Source organism: Piliocolobus tephrosceles, chromosome 1, assembly GCF_002776525.5.
Source record: "Piliocolobus tephrosceles isolate RC106 chromosome 1, ASM277652v3, whole genome shotgun sequence".
Classification (NCBI taxonomy): domain Eukaryota; kingdom Metazoa; phylum Chordata; class Mammalia; order Primates; family Cercopithecidae; genus Piliocolobus; species Piliocolobus tephrosceles.
Window position 1 is genome coordinate 97,895,624 of NC_045434.1, and position 17,845 is coordinate 97,913,468.

General features: G+C 46.4%; 2 protein-coding genes across 3 annotated transcripts in view; one reads left to right on the forward strand and one right to left on the reverse strand.

Moving 5' to 3' along the window:
- Positions 1-2,040, reverse strand: part of COPA (COPI coat complex subunit alpha) — a 56,422-nt gene extending 54,382 nt beyond the window's left edge. For both annotated transcript variants that reach the window (XM_023214241.1, XM_023214240.1), the window contains exon 1: positions 1,612-2,040. In XM_023214241.1, the coding sequence (XP_023070009.1) occupies positions 1,612-1,651 (40 nt within the window). In that variant the 5' untranslated portion in view covers positions 1,652-2,040. The remainder of the gene's footprint in view (positions 1-1,611) is intronic.
- NCSTN (nicastrin) lies at positions 1,734-17,833 on the forward strand. The gene is made up of 17 exons (XM_023214242.2): positions 1,734-1,962; positions 3,188-3,292; positions 7,535-7,658; positions 8,086-8,207; positions 8,642-8,787; positions 9,768-9,918; positions 10,244-10,353; positions 10,602-10,754; positions 11,441-11,545; positions 11,714-11,791; positions 12,672-12,844; positions 14,534-14,636; positions 14,740-14,835; positions 15,135-15,222; positions 15,471-15,625; positions 15,911-16,123; positions 17,029-17,833. Exons 1-17 carry the CDS (start codon positions 1,878-1,880, stop codon positions 17,149-17,151), a joined length of 2,130 nt encoding a protein of 709 aa, XP_023070010.1. The 5' UTR covers positions 1,734-1,877; the 3' UTR covers positions 17,152-17,833.
- Positions 17,834-17,845: the final 12 nt, after the last annotated feature.

The following is a 17,845-nucleotide window of genomic DNA, read 5'->3' on the forward strand; positions in this document are numbered from 1 at the left end:
GAATAGAATATGTGCACTTAACATTTTAGTACATATGTTTAAATGTAAAAACACTGTATCAATATACAGTCTCATGAAGTTTATGGAGGTGCCCATTTTGCACCCAGGATGTTATCAGCTATTTGTTGTTTTGTTTTATAAATCTAAGACCCTCCCCCTAAGAAAGTAACTTCACTTTTTTTTTTTTTTTTTTGCATTTCTTTCATTACTAGTGAGGTGGAACTATTTTAATTATTTATTGAACATTTACAATTTTTCTTCTAAATTGTCTATTTTTCCATTAGGTTCTCTTTTTTTTTTCCATTATGATATATAAGTACACTCAACAATGGATGTTTGCCCTCAATTATCACAACATCTTTGTTTTTCCTTCTCTACTGCCCAGCAAGAAATTAGGAGCAGAAAAGAAAACTGAAAGATTATGAAGACCCATTTCACCTATGCAGGTCTCAGAAATTCTTAATGGTACCCACCTTTCAAGGTCAAGTTTCCCAAGAGACTTAGAAACTGCTCAGAATATATTCACACATTGATAGCAGCCTCCACTTTTTGCACTACTGAGTCTACACCAGGCGCTGTAATAAATACATTCCATACTTTCTCATTTTAATTCTTTCTATAAAAGACCATTTTACAGATGAGGAAATAAGAGACTTAGAGACCTTAAGTAAGTCACCCAAGTCATACAGCTTGTTAGTGGATGTCTCAGGATTCCAAAGCAAGCCCATCTGACTTCAAAGACCAACCACTTCAAAGACTAACCACTTTGTTACGCTGCATCTTACTACATACTCTAGATACTATTTTTCCAGGTCTCTGGAGACCTTACTTCTCTCTGCCTTTCACATTTTAACATTCTGAGGCTAATATTGCGATCTCAGTATTTGCCCTCCACCCCCAACGACCCACACTGGAGCTCTGGAGTCGCCATACTTAGCAAATAAAAATACGAGATGCCCAGATATATTTGAACTTTTGGTAAGCAAGGACAGACTAAAAAAACTATTCATTGTTTACCTGAAATTCAAATTTAACTGCGTGTCCTGCATTTTATCTGGCAACCCTATCAAGTTCAGACTTTATTGGGGTTATAAGCCTCAAAGTACTATTTCCGGGTAGTGAATAAAGCCGAATGGAGGTACTGATGTTGAGATGCTGCAGCCAAGGCCTCCTTAAGTGAGGTAGCCACTACACGTCTCCAAAAAATCTACTGACTCGGGTGCGAGTTAACAGAGATCGAGACTCAAGCCCCAGGGCCACTCCATATAACACAATCAAAAAGCCAACAGGTCACAGGGCCTTTGGAGCAGAACAATACAAGTCGGGAGCACAGCAAAGAGGGAAAGGGAGAAGAAAGAATAGGGAAGAGGTCTAAGGAATCCCCTGCAGTGTGGGAGCCACTTTATAGGTAAATCGAAGCCCAAGGACACACCAAAGAAGAGGGGACTGGAGAACCGCTAGCCAGGCCTAACTTCTCTCCCACCCTCCGTCTTCCTCTGGGTCCGTCTGGTGGGCCCACTTCGGCCAGCTCGTCTACCCATTTTCTCTTCCCCGGTGTCTGCGCCGCTCTTGACATCCAACCTCCATGTTCCCCTTTTTTTTCTCCACTACCTTTGACCCGCGCGCTCTTGGTCTCGAATTTGGTTAGCATCTCTCAGGTCTCCGACTCCGATGTTTTAATCCGAGCCCCGACACACCCTGCTGCCCTTCGGACGCCTCCACGTCAGCTACGCTCTGCCGCGGTTTCCGGAAACTCCTGGAAACACGAACTTCCGGTCTGTTGGGCTCCGGGCCACAGAGATGGTGTCAGTGGTAGCCTAGAGAGGCCACTACCCGGCAGGAGCCGAACTGGGGCTTCCGCTCAGCAGAGAGGCAAGATGGCCACGGCAGGGGGTGGCTCTGGGGCTGACCCGGGAAGTCGGGGTCTCCTTCGTCTTCTGTCTTTCTGCGTCCTACTAGCAGGTGAGGCCTCCCCACCCGTGAGCTCCGTTCTCTAAGGGGAACTCTCCGGATCGGCCCAGCTGCGAGCGCCACTGTCTCCCTTCAGGTTCCTGCTGCCCCTGTCCCGCCACCCTGTAAATCCTCTTTCTCTTTCGTTCCCACGACAGAAGTTCCCCCTTTGCCTGGACCTAAAGGTCCCTTCTCCCCCGCAGCATGTCGTGTCGCTTTACTCCCTTCTCTAGGCCTCTTCCTGGACTTCGAACCCGACCCTCTCCCACTTTGTCCAGATGCCTCGTTTTTCCCACAACCCTAGCCACCACAATCGAAAGGAACAGGTGTGAAAGTTAGCTTTCTTCCCCCTGTTTAGACTTTTTGAGACGAAAGCAATCTTGTTCTGTGGGTACTGTGCGGCACTTAAAAGGTAGATTTCTTATTTCTTCCCCTATTGGTTACACCCAAAGTCTGTGTCCCTCTGCCTTGCCTCAGGTTTTGTTTTTGTTTTTGTTTTTTAAATCAGTAAAGCAAGAGTAAGATGGGTACTCTTAACTGTCAAGACCGTGAAGTAACGATTCAAGGAACTTTCGGCATGTATAATGTACTTGACTGTTTGCTTATACGCGTTTATTTACTGATACATGGCTTTTTAGTTGGTCACGCCCTAAAATGCAAATGTCTGTATATAACTATGACTGTGCCTTTCCCCAGTTCACATTGTTTTTAAAGATCCTCAAAGGAGAAACTACAGCTGCCCCATACTGTGGGCACACAAATGACCTACTGATGTTAAATTAACTGACCGGTGTATGTCATAAGGTTTCTCTCAATTCTGTTCACACTTTTGGAAAAATGTCTCAGAAAGTTTTCTTAGCCCAGCACCTTTGTATTAACTGATTAGTAATATACGTACAGGATATATAAGCAGAAGTGTGGTCACCTGTGCAACCAGAATCTGGCAAATCTAAGGTCAAACACCTTTCCTTTGACCAAGTTTTCTCTCTTTTGGTGTCACTGTCAATGGCACTACATGGACTTTTTAATAACCCTTTGAGGCACATAGCTGAGTGCCATGTAGAGCGTGTATCTGTTACAATAATGTGTGCAAGAAGTAAGAATAATGGACTTTAATCTCATTTTAGAAAGTATGATATTGAATGATTTACCCAAGCCATACGTCAGGTTAATGACATGATAAAAGCTAATACCTGTGTCTCTCAATTTTTTCTAACACTTTTTATCTTCCGATCAGGTTTGTGCAGGGGAAACTCAGTGGAGAGGAAGATATATATCCCCTTAAATAAAACAGCTCCCTGTGTTCGCCTGCTCAACGCCACTCATCAGATTGGCTGCCAGTGTGAGTTGAGACTGGGATTCATGTTTATGGACATTGGTATTTGTCTGTGCCCTAGATAGTAAGTAACATTCATGTCCTGCTTAGGAGTTCTGACACTCATACTGGACTGAGAGTAGGCAGTTGTAGAGAACGGTCTGTCAAGCTAGGCAAGATAATTAATAAGAACTGACATTTAGTAAATGCTGCATACCAAGCTTTTTACATGTGCATCTCATATAACCCCCACGACAACCCCATAAAATAGGTCTTACTATTGCTGTCACTTTATAAATGATGAAACTAAAACTTAAAGAAGTTGAGTAACTTTCCCAAGATCATACTGGTAATAAGTGATGACGCCAGGATCTAGTGGCTCAAGCACTAAACTGAGACTCTTATTTTTTTTTTTTTTTTTGAGACAGAGTTTCACTCTTGTCCCCCAGGCTGGAGTGCAGTGACACCATCTTGACTCACTGTGACACCATCTTGACTCACTGTGACCTCTGCCTTCCGGATTCAAGTGATTCTCCTGCCTCAGCCTCTTGAGTAGCTGGGATTACATATATCTGCCACCATGCCCAGCTAATTTTTGTATTTTTAGTAGAGGCAGGGTTTCACTATGTTGGTCAGGCTGTTCTCAACTCCTGCCTCAAGTGATCCACCTGCCTTGGCCTCCCAAAATGCTGGGATTCCAGGTGTGAACCACCGTGCCCAGCTGAGCCAGGACTCTTAACCATCTTATTACACTTTTTTTTAAGGAGAAAAAAAGTCTCATATTCTATGGTGTCCAGTCATCACTTGCACTCTGAACTTTTTGGAACCAAAATGGGCTTCTTAAAGGCAATGAACTATTTAAAGAGAAGGCATTGAAAATGCCATATAGACTGGGTGCAGTGGCTCATGCCTGTAATCCCAGCACTTTGGGAGGCCAAGGCGGGTGGATCACTTGAGGTCAGGAGTTTGAGACCAGCCTGCCCAGCATGGTGAAACCCCCCATCTCTACTAAAAATACAGAAATTAGCCGGCTGTTGTGGCGTGCCTATAGTCGCAGCTTCTCGCGAGGTGGAGGAAGGAGAATCACTTGAGCCCAGGAGGTGGAGGTTGCAGTGAGCAGAGATTGTGCCACGGTACACCAGCGTAGGTGACAGAGTGAGACACTGTCTCAAAAAAAAAAAAAAGAAAAGAAAAGAAAATGCCAAATAATTGCAGGAGGAATTAGTGAAGCATTCTATTTATCCTTTTTTAAAACTTTGTTTTTCCTTAAATTCAACTGACATTGAGGCCACTTATTTTTACGCTTTGTGTGTTCCAAAAGAAGGTGCCACGATACTATGGCTTTAAAAACTGTTAAAATCATAGGGCAGGAAAAGTAGTAATCTAAAGGCTAACCTGCTGTCTTCAGATTTTGTTTCCTGTGGACAATAGCTCTGTCAGAAAGTAGTTTTGCAGATAAGCAGGAAACTTGGGGTCTGATGTTGGCTTCCTCATCGTCAAATTGATCACCTCTGAATTTCATTTTACCCCTGGAATAATGGTTGGAATACTTGCATAAAGCTGAAAGTCAAATATCTCTTAATAGATGGTTATTGATGATGCTAGGTAAAGAGAGTGATCTCAGAAGTGCTGTATAATTTCCTGAAGCCTTCTTCCAATTTGGTAAGAGAAAACTGGGACACTGAGAAGTGAAGGACTTGTTCATGGAAGCAGTTACTACTTTTTTAGCCATCTTTCCCTGAGCTATAGTATCTGTTAATTGTCCCGTGTCCCTGCTATACAGAGCACTGGGAGTAGGTTGAACTGGTTCCAATCAGCCCCGAATAAAGTTTTTGTTGTACTTAGTTTCTTTTTTTTTTTTTTTTTTTGAGATGGAGTCTCGCCCTCTCACCTGGGCTGGAGTGCAGTGGCACCATCTCAGCTCACTGCAATCTCCGCCTCACAGGTTAAAGTGATTCTCCTGTCTCAGCTTCCTGAATAGCTGGGATTACAGGTGTGTTCCACCATGCCCGGATAATTTTTTGTATCTTTAGTAGAGGCGGGGCTTCACCATGTTGGCCGGGCTGGTCTCGAACTCCTGACCTCGTGATCTGCCTGCCTTGGCCTCCCAAAATGCTGGGATTACAGGCATGAACAACCCTGCCCAGCCCTCTGGACTTAGTTTCTGAACTGATTTGTAGTTAGAAGAGAGCTAGGTCCAGGGTGGGCTAAGGTCAGACTGCTGGTCTTGCTGGAACCTCACGATAAAGTACAGAAGGCCAGGACCCCATCTTCTTGTAATTGGGCTCTAAGAAAACTCCTCTGGGAATGAGTCATTCTGCTCTATGTTCTTAAAACAGCTCTGTGGGAAGCAAAGCCTCTGGAGGTAAAGCCAAGTGCCAGTACAGAGAAACAAGAGGGGGCAAGCGGGACTTTGGCCACTTCCTCATTGTTTCCTTTTCAACGTACTTATTTCTAAGTCTTACTTTGTCATATCTGTCTTTTCTGAGCAGGCTGCACCCTTTTTAATTAGTGTAGCTAACATGATAAAACTAAGGAGAAAAAGTGATACCCAGGTGTGATTTCTCATTATAATGCTCTGCTTCTCTTGGACGCTTTAAAGTTCTGAAAGGGGGCTATAAATAGGTTTCTTTTCCCTCCCTCCCTCCTTCTATCCTTTCTTCCTTCTTTCATCTATCCCCACAGTATGAGATGAATAGAGGTAGAAAACCTCCTCATTGAAGGCCCGGAGAAAATAAGCAAGTTACTTAAGACTACTCCATTGCTAGTTGGAATCCAGATTAGAATCCAAGTTTTTTTCAGTCCAGTTATCATAGTTTGTCTTCTTCCTGTCCTCCCTGGTGTTGAAGTTTTGGGGTGGTTGTGTGTGTGTGTGTGTGTGTGTGTGTGTGAGTCGGAGTCACACTGTGTCACCCAGGCTGGAGTGCTGTGGGACAATCTCAGCTCACTGCAGCCTCCACCTCCCCGGTTCAAGCGATTCCCCTGCCTCAGCCTCCTGAGTAGCTAGCATTACAGGTATGCGCCATCACACCTGGCTAATTTTTGTATTTTTAGTAGAGATGGGGTCTCGCCATGTTGGCCAGGCTGGTCTCGAACTCCTGACTTCAAGTGATCCAACCACTTCGGCCTCCCAAAGTACTGGGATTACAGGCATGAGCCACTGCACCTGGCCGAAGTTATATATGTTTTAGTTGCCACACTATCTGTTCCTTTTCCCGTGTTTTAAATGCTATGGCAAGGGCCAAGCATGGTGACTCACTCCTGTAATCCCAGCACTTTGGGGGGCCGAGGCGGGCATTTAAAACTCTAAAGTGATTCTGATACACAGCCAGGGCTGAGAACTACTGGTCTTAAATAATTTATGAATAACACATCCAATTTTCTGTGGGGGGAAGACTCACAGGGAGACCCTAGGATATCTCTACACACATCACTAGGGACTTAAGGAGTATTACCTAATGTGTTGAATTATGTAGAATTCAAAGTATTCTGGACTCTGGGTCATCCATCCTCTAATACAGTGCTTCCCAATCTTTATCATGTCATGAGACACATAGAAAATGTTATTTGTATGGCATCCTGGCACATAGAGAAATGGGTGATATTTTCAGGGCATCCTGGGGTAAATGATAAGTAGACTCCTGGCTGGAGGTGACTTTGGAAAGAAACCCTAGGTTTCCTGGAATGAGGAGAACCAATGAGAGCACATCTGTGATCCATTCAAGGCTTATCAATTGGGAAGCTCTGTTTTAGAAACCTCAGAGTTCTTGATTAACCTCATCTAAAACCGGCCAGAAGCAAGTAAAGTCATTCCCAAAAAGGGCAAAAGGAATGATGATCTAGGAAGGCTCCTGAGGCCAAGGGCATCTATGCATGTGTTTTCACAAAGGAAGATTCAAAGCTAAAACCCTGAGCTAGAGATTTAGTGGCATTTCCTGGAGAAAATATAGGTTTGAAAACTTTGTTGTCTATTGTTGTAGAATCTTATGTATATGGCTAAATAAGGTTGGGGTCAGAAGGCAAGAAAATGAAGTTCACAGAACCTTTCTGGCATATAATGAGTCCTCTTGTGCTCTTTTATATTCCATTCCCTCCTGATAAACTTCAGATGAAGCTGGGGCAACAGCTTTTCAGTTCAAATCTAGAGGTGCCTGTATTCACCCAAATATGTTGTGACATCTTTAGGGATAAAAGATACGCAGAATCAGTGAGACAGAGTCAGAATTATCAACTGTGGGAGCTTTAATTTAACTCATTCTGTCCTGGCAGCTTCAATTAGTGGAGACACAGGGGTTATCCACGTAGTAGAGAGAGAAGAGGACCTACAGTGGGTATTGACTGATGGCCCCAACCCCCCTTACATGGTTCTGCTGGAGAGCAAGCTTTTTACCAGGTAAGAATAGATATATCTGCTGGGAAAACATCCATAGAGGGAAAGTTTCAGTGAACAGTCCTCCCACTTATTAGTGAAAACTTCCCTTGGCTGCCCTGGTCTGGTCAGGGGAGAAGGCAGGGTGGTCCTCAGAAGGAAAGGTGTACCATCAAAAGAAATGATCTTGAGCTCAGGGCCAAATTTCACCTATCTTGTCCCTGAGTAACCCTGGGTACCCCTCCCCTTCCTTCCTGGGGTGCTGACTCACTAGAGCTCTACTTTTTAGAGCAGATCATAGTCCAGACTCAGAAGTTAGAGACTGAAAGGGAAGAAATAAGTCAACAGTATGATTCCCCTAGTTCCCCATTTGTTTCCATCCTGGAGGGCAGGATGTCAGGCTGTCCGATACCTTCCTGTGTTCCTTCATGGAATTCCTTTCCTATTCCAGGGATTTAATGGAGAAGCTGAAAGGGAGAACCAGCCGAATTGCTGGTCTTGCAGTGTCCTTGACCAAGCCCAATCCTGCCTCAGGATTCTCTCCTAGTGTGCAGTGCCCAAATGATGGGTTTGGTAAGTGTCCCAAAGGATCAGGAGAACCTACTGTCACCTAAGGCTCATTGTTGCTTCAGTCTTATGTCTTAGTGAGGGATGTATGTGTGTTTGTGTCTGTGTGTAGTGTCAGTAACTGACTCCCAAACAGGAGGTAGTGTTTATTTGTCCTTGCTGCTCATCCCTTCCCTTTCCTGCTTCCCCTTCCTTTGCCTTACCTGGCATCATCTCTTTTTGTCACATGTTCACATCCCTAATCTTATAGCCTAAGACTCCCTGATACCATTGTCTTTCCATTTTAGTGTGGATGGTGATAGACATCATGCCTGCTTCTTTGAGTCACCACCTGCTTTTGAACTCTTAGTTCCAACTGTAAGATTCTTCCTCCCTCACCGGGTTCCTAAGTACTTGGTGTCCCAGTAACCAGTCCCCCTATTCCCCATCCTTCTCTTCAGGTGTTTACTCCAACTCCTATGGGCCAGAGTTTGCTCACTGCAGAGAAATACAGTGGAACTCGCTGGGCAATGGTTTGGCTTATGAAGACTTTAGTTTCCCCATCTTTCTTCTTGAAGATGAAAATGAAACCAAGGTCATCAAGCAGGTAATAACTCTGCCAGCTCCTAGCAGTTCCAATTAGAAAGAAGATTATTTTTCTAGCCAGGTGTGGTAGTGTGTGCATATAGTCCCAGCCACCCAGGTGGCTGAGACAGGAGGATCACTTGAGCCAGGAGGCAGAGGTTTCAGTGAGCTGAAATGGCACCATTGCACTCCAGCCTGGGTGACGGAGCAGGCTGTCTCTATCTCAAAAAAAAAAAAAGAAAGAAAGAAAGAGGATTATTTGATAGACTCTCCTATTTGGAGGGTGGCTCATTCTACTAGTACACCTGCTGAAAGATGGTTGCTCCAAAAAGAACCAAGACGTTTATTTTTCTCACATTCTCTCCCCACATTTTGCTCCTGCTCCTTTAATGCTCACAGCATTAAAGCCTTTTAGACTGGAAGAAAATATAAAGAATATCTGAAAGAATAATATGAAACAAGGTACACAGCCCACGTGAAGAACCACTAGTATCGTAAAAAAAAGCATTGGACTAGAGATTGAGAGATTCAATTTGGTAATTTCTGGGCTTCTTTTTAGCTCTACTGTGCCTTAATTCTGGCCTAGTATTTCCATTTTGACTCATAGAGTAGTTAAGAGATTTGTCCAAAGTTGCATGGTGAGTTGATCTCCTAGCTGTGTCATGTCTGATTTTCTATCTCTAGTTTGGTGCTCTTTGTATCAGATCACACTGAGTCTTTTCAGTGGCTGAAACTTTCAATTGGGCCTGGCCATCTGGAATGGGATAATTTCATCTCCAGCTAAACCATTGAGTCTGCAACCCTTTGTACCTCTTGATGAGTTTTTCTCTTTGACCTTATAGATCCTATGGTTGTACCAGATAACTATTGCTCAGGGACAGATGTCTCTGTAAAGGGTGTGGCTTCATCCCAAAAGGATGGAACTGGGCCCTCCTCCTTCTGGGACGTAGGGGAGGGCCTCCACCAACTAGCTGTCTCAGTGGGGTCCATCTCCCCTTTCAGTGCTATCAAGATCACAACCTGAGTCAGAATGGCTCAGCACCAACTTTCCCACTGTGTGCCATGCAGCTCTTCTCACACATGCACGCTGTCATCAGCACTGCCACCTGCATGCGGCGCAGCTCCATCCAAAGCACCTTCAGCATCAACCCAGGTAGGGCAGATCCAAACCATGAAGGTAATGGAATAAGGGGCAGAGGGAGAGTGGAACCAGGCCGGGGAATGTTAGAGAGACTATAATAGGGAAGGAGTAGACACCATGAAGGAGCTCTGCGTGGGAGAACTAGAAACAATTCTGAAAAAATTGAGGCAGCTTGTTCCTAAAGCGGATGGTGGCAGAGAAGCCAAGCCAGGACTATTGGAAGTAGAGAAAATGACTTAGAGTCCGTGGGGCACTGGTCAGAAGTTTTCCAGTGTTGCCTTTATAGCTACTGTCTCCTTTAGCCTTGTTGATCTCTCATTGTTTTCATCCTGCTTAGAAATCGTCTGTGACCCCCTGTCTGATTACAATGTGTGGAGCATGCTAAAGCCTATAAATACAACTGGGACATTAAAGCTTGACGACAGGGTTGTGGTTGCTGCCACCCGGGTGAGTGTTGGCTTCTGATCAGGATGGGCAGGGCTGGCACAAAAAGAGCTGGTAGGCCCCTCTCTAGCATATCAGATTTCAAAGTTGCTAAAGTGGGAAGCCTCAAATGGGGAGGAATCTGGGCTGTGGGACTCCTGGGTTGTCTCTGTTGCCGCAGGACAGGTATATTCTCTTGACTGGAGCAAGAAAGGAGGTTTGGGGCCGGTTTTAAAGTATATATCCCCTGACTTTTCTTCTGTTGTACCTAGCTGGATAGTCGTTCCTTTTTCTGGAATGTGGCCCCAGGGGCTGAAAGTGCGGTGGCTTCCTTTGTCACCCAGCTGGCTGCTGCTGAAGCTTTGCAAAAGGCACCCGATGTGACCACCCTGCCCCGCAATGTCATGTTTGTCTTCTTCCAAGGGGTAAGGGCTCTTTGCTGGGGTGCAATGGCAGGAAAGAAAGAGGATAGTAAAGATGAGAGTGGCTACTGGTTGGAGAAGACCTCAGCACTTGACCTAAGTTGTTAACCAGCATAGAGCTTCTGGATGTGTCTACATGTGTCTCCCCTTTAGATTCCTCCATTTTAGGAAGCTTAGATTCCTTCTTTTTAGGAAGCTTTTACACCCTGAATTGGTATGTAACCAGCCCCTTTTTTCCCCCACTGATAAGATATATTGGAGGTGGCCTTTTACTTTTACTCTCTGGACTCCTTTACTGCTGTCTCCATCCAGGAGCCCTGAGGCTCCTGACTCTCATCACTAGGACCACAGCCCTAAACTAAGGGAACAGCATCTGTGGCTGAGTCATTGGAGGTGGGGGACAGTTAAGAAGCAGACACATTATAGCTGATGTTCATCTTAGGCCTTTACTGAGGCTACTTTCCCCGTTTCTGGGCTTGAGAAATCTTGTAATACATACATATGAGGGATAGTCACAGCTGGGATGTGGGGCCAAGAGAAGCACAAAGTCGCATGACTGTAAACTGACTAGCAGTTGAGGTGACCTGAGACAGTCGTCTTGCTTACAGCTTTGATGATCTGGCCTTCCTCAAGGCTCTCCTAACCCTTTGGAATCTCTGTTCCCCCTCCCACCTACCTCCATCTCTCAGGAAACTTTTGACTACATTGGCAGCTCGAGGATGGTCTACGATATGGAGAAGGGCAAGTTTCCTGTGCAGTTAGAGAATGTGGACTCATTTGTGGAGCTGGGACAGGTATGTGGCATGTCCCCCAGCCCCTTCCTTTTTAATTAAAACTTCCTCCTTTGTTGTTCTGTGCTCTCAATTGCAGGAACCACCACCTTTTCCCTTGACTTCTGTCGCCTAAGTATGGCCCAGAACAGGAGACTGATTCTAAGTGTTGTTTCTTCATCCTCCCCCCAGGTGGCCTTAAGAACCTCACTAGAGCTTTGGATGCACACAGATCCTGTGTCTCAGAAAAATGATTCTGTACGGAACCAGGTAACCTGAGCATCTCCCCTCATTTCCTGTTCCTACAGCTCAGAATCCAGACCCCAACCCCTGCCCTGTTTCCACTAACCCCCAGGGCCTGTGAGACAGGGTAAGAGACAGGATTGGATTGGGTGTTGGCCAAAGGATGAACACCACAGCTGTTGTTGCTGCTGGGAAGAATCAGGAGCTCAGTGGCATTCCATTGGTTCCCTGGACTGGGTAGTTCTCTGATCATTTGTTGCCTAGCAGACTACCACTGCCCATTAAGGATAGGTGAGTGACTAGCTCTCTTCTTGCCTTGCTGCCCCATGGATCCAATTGTCAAGGCTGCTCTGCCCAACTCCTGGCTGTGTTACACTCCCTATCCGACTTGTCCTCCACTTTCCTCACTGCTTGTTCAAAACCTTCCCTTCCCTCTAGGTCCACCTTTAGGTCTGCTTTTTTCCAGGTGGTCCTCTTTCTGTAATTCCAGCCTTCGGCATCATCCCTGCTGTGGAATTCTGTAGCATTTAAAGAATTGGTTATCTGTTTGGCATTCAGCACTCAGTTTTCTATTATTATTTGCTCCCTGCAATTCTGCACAATAAGTAATAAGTGAAGCATCCACCAAGGATAAAGCAGAGTCTTGAAGACGGTAGAATTTCCTTATAAATATGAAAAAAAAGGTCTCTTCTTTATGCCCCAATTTTCTCATTCTAAAAAGAATGGTGGAAGCTACAGGAAATCCAGAGAACCTTGGTCCCAAAAGGCTTGAGGGATAAAGGTCTACTAGAGATAGGGTAGCTCCCCAAGCAGTGGACTTGAAGTATAGAGCGTTTCAGGCCTAAAAGAGACCTCCTGCTTCCCATTCCCCAGCCTCCCATCAGTTAATCTCCCTCGTTCCACCCAGGTGGAGGATCTCCTGGCCACATTGGAGAAGAGTGGTGCTGGCGTCCCTGCTGTCATCCTCAGGAGGCCAAATCAGTCCCAGCCTCTCCCACCATCTTCCCTGCAGCGATTTCTTCGAGCTCGAAACATCTCTGGCGTTGTTCTGGCTGACCACTCTGGTGCCTTCCATAACAAGTAAGAATCACTTGGCCCTGCACCCTCTTCATTCTCGAAAAGAGTCTATTTTGCAGTCTGGGAGGAAGGTTATTACCCTCCACTTTCCCACACTACCCCCTCCAAAACCTCCGGTCCATCTGTATTCTTTGCTCAGTGGCCTTTTCACATCTGACCTGAAACCCTTATTTGTTTGACGGTCTAGTCATCTTAGAAAATCATCCTCACCCTTAGCCCTTTCCTGTCACAATCCTCGGTTATGGTTCCACTGCTCCCAAGCTCTCCAGGGTCCTGAGTTCCTCAGGGCTGCCAGCAGAGGGCATCATCTCAAACAAGCACGGGAAGGATGGTGGGGGCCCTTCGACTAGAGGACAAAAAGCAGTCCTTCTCTGGAACTCACCCAGAGGTGCCGGAAACAGTATTCATACTCTGTGAAATGTACCATGTTCTTGACATGTGGTAGGTGTCCATGGTTCAGTGTGAGGGTAAAAGTGCCTCCTATAGCTGATGGAGCTCCAGAGATAGTCAGGCCCTGTTAGTCACCTCTTTCTTGGTCTGGGTTACCCTTAAACTGCTCCTAACTTGAGGCTTCGGATAACGGGGACTTCTTACTCAGGCTGGATTGCCAAGCTTCCCTGGGGCCAAATGAGTTTCGAAGTGAAAATGCCTGAGCTCTGTTTCTGACCCCAGCCAAGTAGCACCTTCTCATTCATTTAGGGGAGTGACAGTCCTAGCACTTAGGGTTAGCTGTCTTCTCTAAAGCAACCCTTTTTTTTTTTTTTTGAGACGGAGTCTCGCTGTGTCGCCCAGGCTGGAGTGCAGTGGCCGGATCTCAGCTCACTGCAAGCTCCGCCTCCCGGGCTTACGCCATTCTCCTGCCTCAGCCTCCCGAGTAGCTGGGACTACAGGCGACCGCCACCTCGCCCGGCTAGTTTTTTGTATTTTTTTAGTAGAGACGGGGTTTTACCGGGTTAGCCAGGATGGTCTCGATCTCCTGACCTCGTGATCCGCCCGTCTCGGCCTCCCAAAGTGCTGGGATTACAGGCTTGAGCCACCACATGCGGCCTCTAAAGCTATCCTTGTACCACTCTGGGGCAAGTGAGGATTCATCATTTGAACACATTTTGGATTTGATTATGTGCTGACTTGACTTGTGTAAACAGGGATTTACTGATGGTAAAGACTGTGGAGTTCAGTCCCTCTTTTAAGGTCTATCTCCTTGGGGCTCCATAAGGATCATCATGGTGCTTTTATCAGTGCATTCTTACATATCTATGAGCAGACCTGATCCTAAGACGTGCTAATCACCTCCTGCTCCCAGCCACCGTAAATATAAATGTTCATTGGAACAGTTACACAGTTGATCTCATGGTATATGGCAGAGTTCTCTGAAAATCATCTTAGCCGTCCCCCATATCTCCAGCCCAAATGATACAGAAGAGACTCTCCTGTGTTTAAAGATCTGAGCTCATTCACCTTTTCTACCTTGTCTGTCAGGAAAATCTTTAATTTTCTGTAACTACCTCACCCTCACTCCTACTTCCCTGTTCTCCACACCTTTTTCAGTATGGGATCCTGATTTTCTCTTACCCCTTTTTTCTGGATGCTGAAAATGAGATACTGAGTTCCTGCATAAGAGGGCATTTGAGGGAGGAAAGGGGCAGAGCCCTGGCTAAATGTAGCCAAGGCTCATGCCGGCTTTCCTGGCAGATATTACCAGAGTATTTACGACACTGCTGAGAACATTAATGTGAGCTATCCCGAATGGCTGAGCCCTGAAGAGGACCTGAACTTTGTAACAGACACTGCCAAGGTAGCATTGAGTCAGGCCGGGTGGGAGCCTGGGGCACAAGTGAAGAGCTAGCATTTGAGGATAGGAGAGGTGGGCCATTCAGCCCCCTCCTCACCTACCACAGGCCCTGGCAGATGTGGCCACGGTGCTGGGACGTGCTCTGTATGAGCTTGCAGGAGGAACCAACTTCAGCGACACAGTTCAGGCTGATCCCCAAACGGTAAGAAGATGGGCCCTAGCTCCTTCTTTCTGTTTACACAGCAAGCTGTCCCTATCCTCCCTTGCCCTAGTGTCCCAAACTTTGGAATTCCACGTTACTGTTGATGCCGGTGAGAATGCCTGATGCCCCAGAGAGCTCTTAGGTGGGCCTCATCTGCATCTTATGAGCCAGCCACTGTCTCCCAACTCCAGTGTATCTGGCCAGTCTGGTTCCTGCCCCGTGACTGGGTCTCCACTGAATTCTTTCCCTGGGCTCCCTTCAAGTCACAGGGTTTTCTCTCCTCACTGTTCCAATCCTAGGTTACCCGCCTGCTCTATGGGTTCCTGATTAAAGCCAACAACTCATGGTTCCAGTCTATCCTCAGGCAGGACCTAAGGTCCTACTTGGGTAAGCATCTGGTGTGGGAATGGGACCCTTAGCTGAGGAAAGGGATAGAGAAAAAGTCATTTTGGTTTAACCTTTATTGTTTTTTTCTTTTTCCACTCTGTTTTTCTTACCCCTTGTTTTCCTTTCTTCTCATATTTGATGGATCCTTTCCCCTTGCCCTCCTTTCTGGCTGCTGCCAATCTTGGGCTTTTCCTGTTTCACCCACCATCCACCCACCAAATCTTCCCTTCCCTTTGGTCTGCAATCAGGTGACGGGCCTCTTCAACATTACATCGCTGTCTCCAGCCCCACCAACACCACTTATGTTGTACAGTATGCCTTGGCAAATTTGACTGGCACAGTGGTCAACCTCACCCGAGAGCAGTGCCAGGATCCAAGTAAAGTCCCAAGTGAAAACAAGGATGTGAGTGGTGGTGGGTGTCGGAAGTGCCCTGGGGCCCCTTTCCCTTGGGAAAATTGGAGGTTCTTCTAGACCCAGTTAGACCCAGGGGTTGGGATGGAGAGGTGAAGAGATGCAGTCCTTAGCAATTGGGTGTTGAAGAACCTGGGTGAAAATGGACCATCTAAAGGATAAAGGGACAGCAACCAGTTAGCTCAATTGGTTAGAGCATGGCACTGATAGAGGGTAGAGGGAACGAGTGAGAAGAGGATCACCCTAGCCATGTGTTGTGGCCCATCTTCTGTGCAGCTATATGAGTACTCGTGGGTCCAGGGCCCTTTGAATTCCAATGAGACGGACCGACTCCCCCGGTGTGTGCGTTCCACTGCACGATTAGCCAGGGCCTTGTCTCCTGCCTTCGAACTGAGTCAGTGGAGCTCTACTGAATACTCTACATGGACTGAGAGCCGCTGGAAAGATATCCGTGCCCGGATATTTCTCATCGCCAGCAAAGAGCTTGAGGTGAGATAGGGCAGGAGGGGAGGTGGCAGGGATCTGTTTGACTTCTTTCTGCTTTCTTGTGTCACATAGCCCCTTCCATCTCCCATTTGCCCCACATCTGTAGCAAAAGCTTACTGCAAATCTGTCCCTGGTCAGCCAGCGTGTTCTCTTAGGAGGCCTCTTTCTTTCTTTCTTTCTTTTTTTTTTTTGAGATGGAATTTCACTTTTTGCCCAAGCTGGAGTGCAATGGCGCGATCTCGGCTCACTGCAACCTCCGTCCCCCAGATTCAAGTGATTCTCCTGCTTCAGCCTCCCAAGTAGCTGGGATTACAGATGTGTGCCACCATGCCCGGCTAATTTTTTTTAATTTTTAGTAGAGATGGTTTTCACCATGTTGGTCAGGCTGGTCTTGAACTCCTGACTTCAGATGATCCACCTGCGTTGGCCTCCCAAAGTGCTGGGATTACGGGCATGAGCCACTGCGCCCAGCCAGGAGGCCTTTCTTCACAGATAGTTTGAGTAGGTGTTCATTCTGGAGAGCCCCTGTGGATCCCAGAACTCCTTCACAGTTTCCACCTCCCATCTGGCATTCCCCATCTGGCACAGCTGGGATGAGTCAGTCTAATGTACTGAGCTCCTGTCACAAGTCAGTAATGTAAGTGCCGCAAGAGAACCAAAGCCATGGGTCCTCCTTTCAAAATGCCTAAAATACGAGACGGAAGCGAGAACAGAGATACTTCACTTCTCTTTTCAAATGGTGAGAGAAAGTCTGTAGGCTGGGGAGATGTTGACCATGGTTGTTCCATACTTGGTGCTTAGAGCCAGCATCCGAATTCCCATGGCTCCAAACCCCAAACAATTATCCAAAAAACGGCACTAAGTTCTGAGAATGCCTTTCTCCTTTCCTGCCCTCCCTCTCCCTGCAGTTTATCACCCTGATAGTGGGCTTCGGCATCCTCATCTTCTCCCTCATCGTCACCTACTGCATCAATGCCAAAGCTGATGTCCTTTTCATTGCTCCCCGGGAGCCAGGAGCTGTGTCATACTGAGGAGGACCCCAGCTTTTCCTACCAGCTCAGCAGTTCACTTCCTAGAGCATCTGTCCCACTGGGACACAACCACTAATTTGTCACTGGAACCTCCCTGGGCCTGTCTCAGACTGGATTAACATAAAAGACTGGAACTATCCAAAAGAGACAGGGAGAGATAAGTAAGTTGCCTCCCTTCCTCCACTCCACTTGCCCATCTCCCCTTCCCCATTTCCTCCTCCTTCTCTACTCATGCCAGATTTTGGGAATACAAATAGAAGCTTCTTGCTCCTGTTTAACTCCCTAGTTACCCACCCTAATTTGCCCTTCAGTATCCTTCTACTTTTTCCGTCCTGCCCTGTACCTCTCTCTGCTCCTCACCCCCACCCCTGTACACAATTACCTTCCTGACTGGGAAGGACATAAAAGGTTGAATGTCAGAGTCAGACTACATTGAACCCCTGAGGAGGACAGGGGCATCTCTGGGCTGAGCCTACTGTATCCTTCCCACCGCCCTTTCTCCAGGCCCTCAGACGGCACATTAGGGTGGGTGTGCTGCGGGTGGGTATCCCACCTCCAGCCCACAGTGCTCAGTTGTACTTTTTATTAAGCTGTAATATCTATTTTTGTTTTTGTCTTTTTCCTTTATTCTTTTTGTAAATATATATATATAATGAGTTTCATTAAAATAGATTATCCCACATTACTTGTACTG

Bases quoted from the DNA above. Each gene is read 5' to 3' on its own strand.
- NCSTN (XM_023214242.2), top strand. From the start codon at position 1,878: ATGGCCACGGCAGGGGGTGGCTCTGGGGCTGACCCGGGAAGTCGGGGT. The intron at 1,963-3,187 runs GTGAGGCCTCCC...TCTTCCGATCAG, and splicing joins TTTCTGCGTCCTACTAGCAG to GTTTGTGCAGGGGAAACTCA. The intron at 10,755-11,440 runs GTAAGGGCTCTT...TCCATCTCTCAG, and splicing joins TGTTTGTCTTCTTCCAAGGG to GAAACTTTTGACTACATTGG.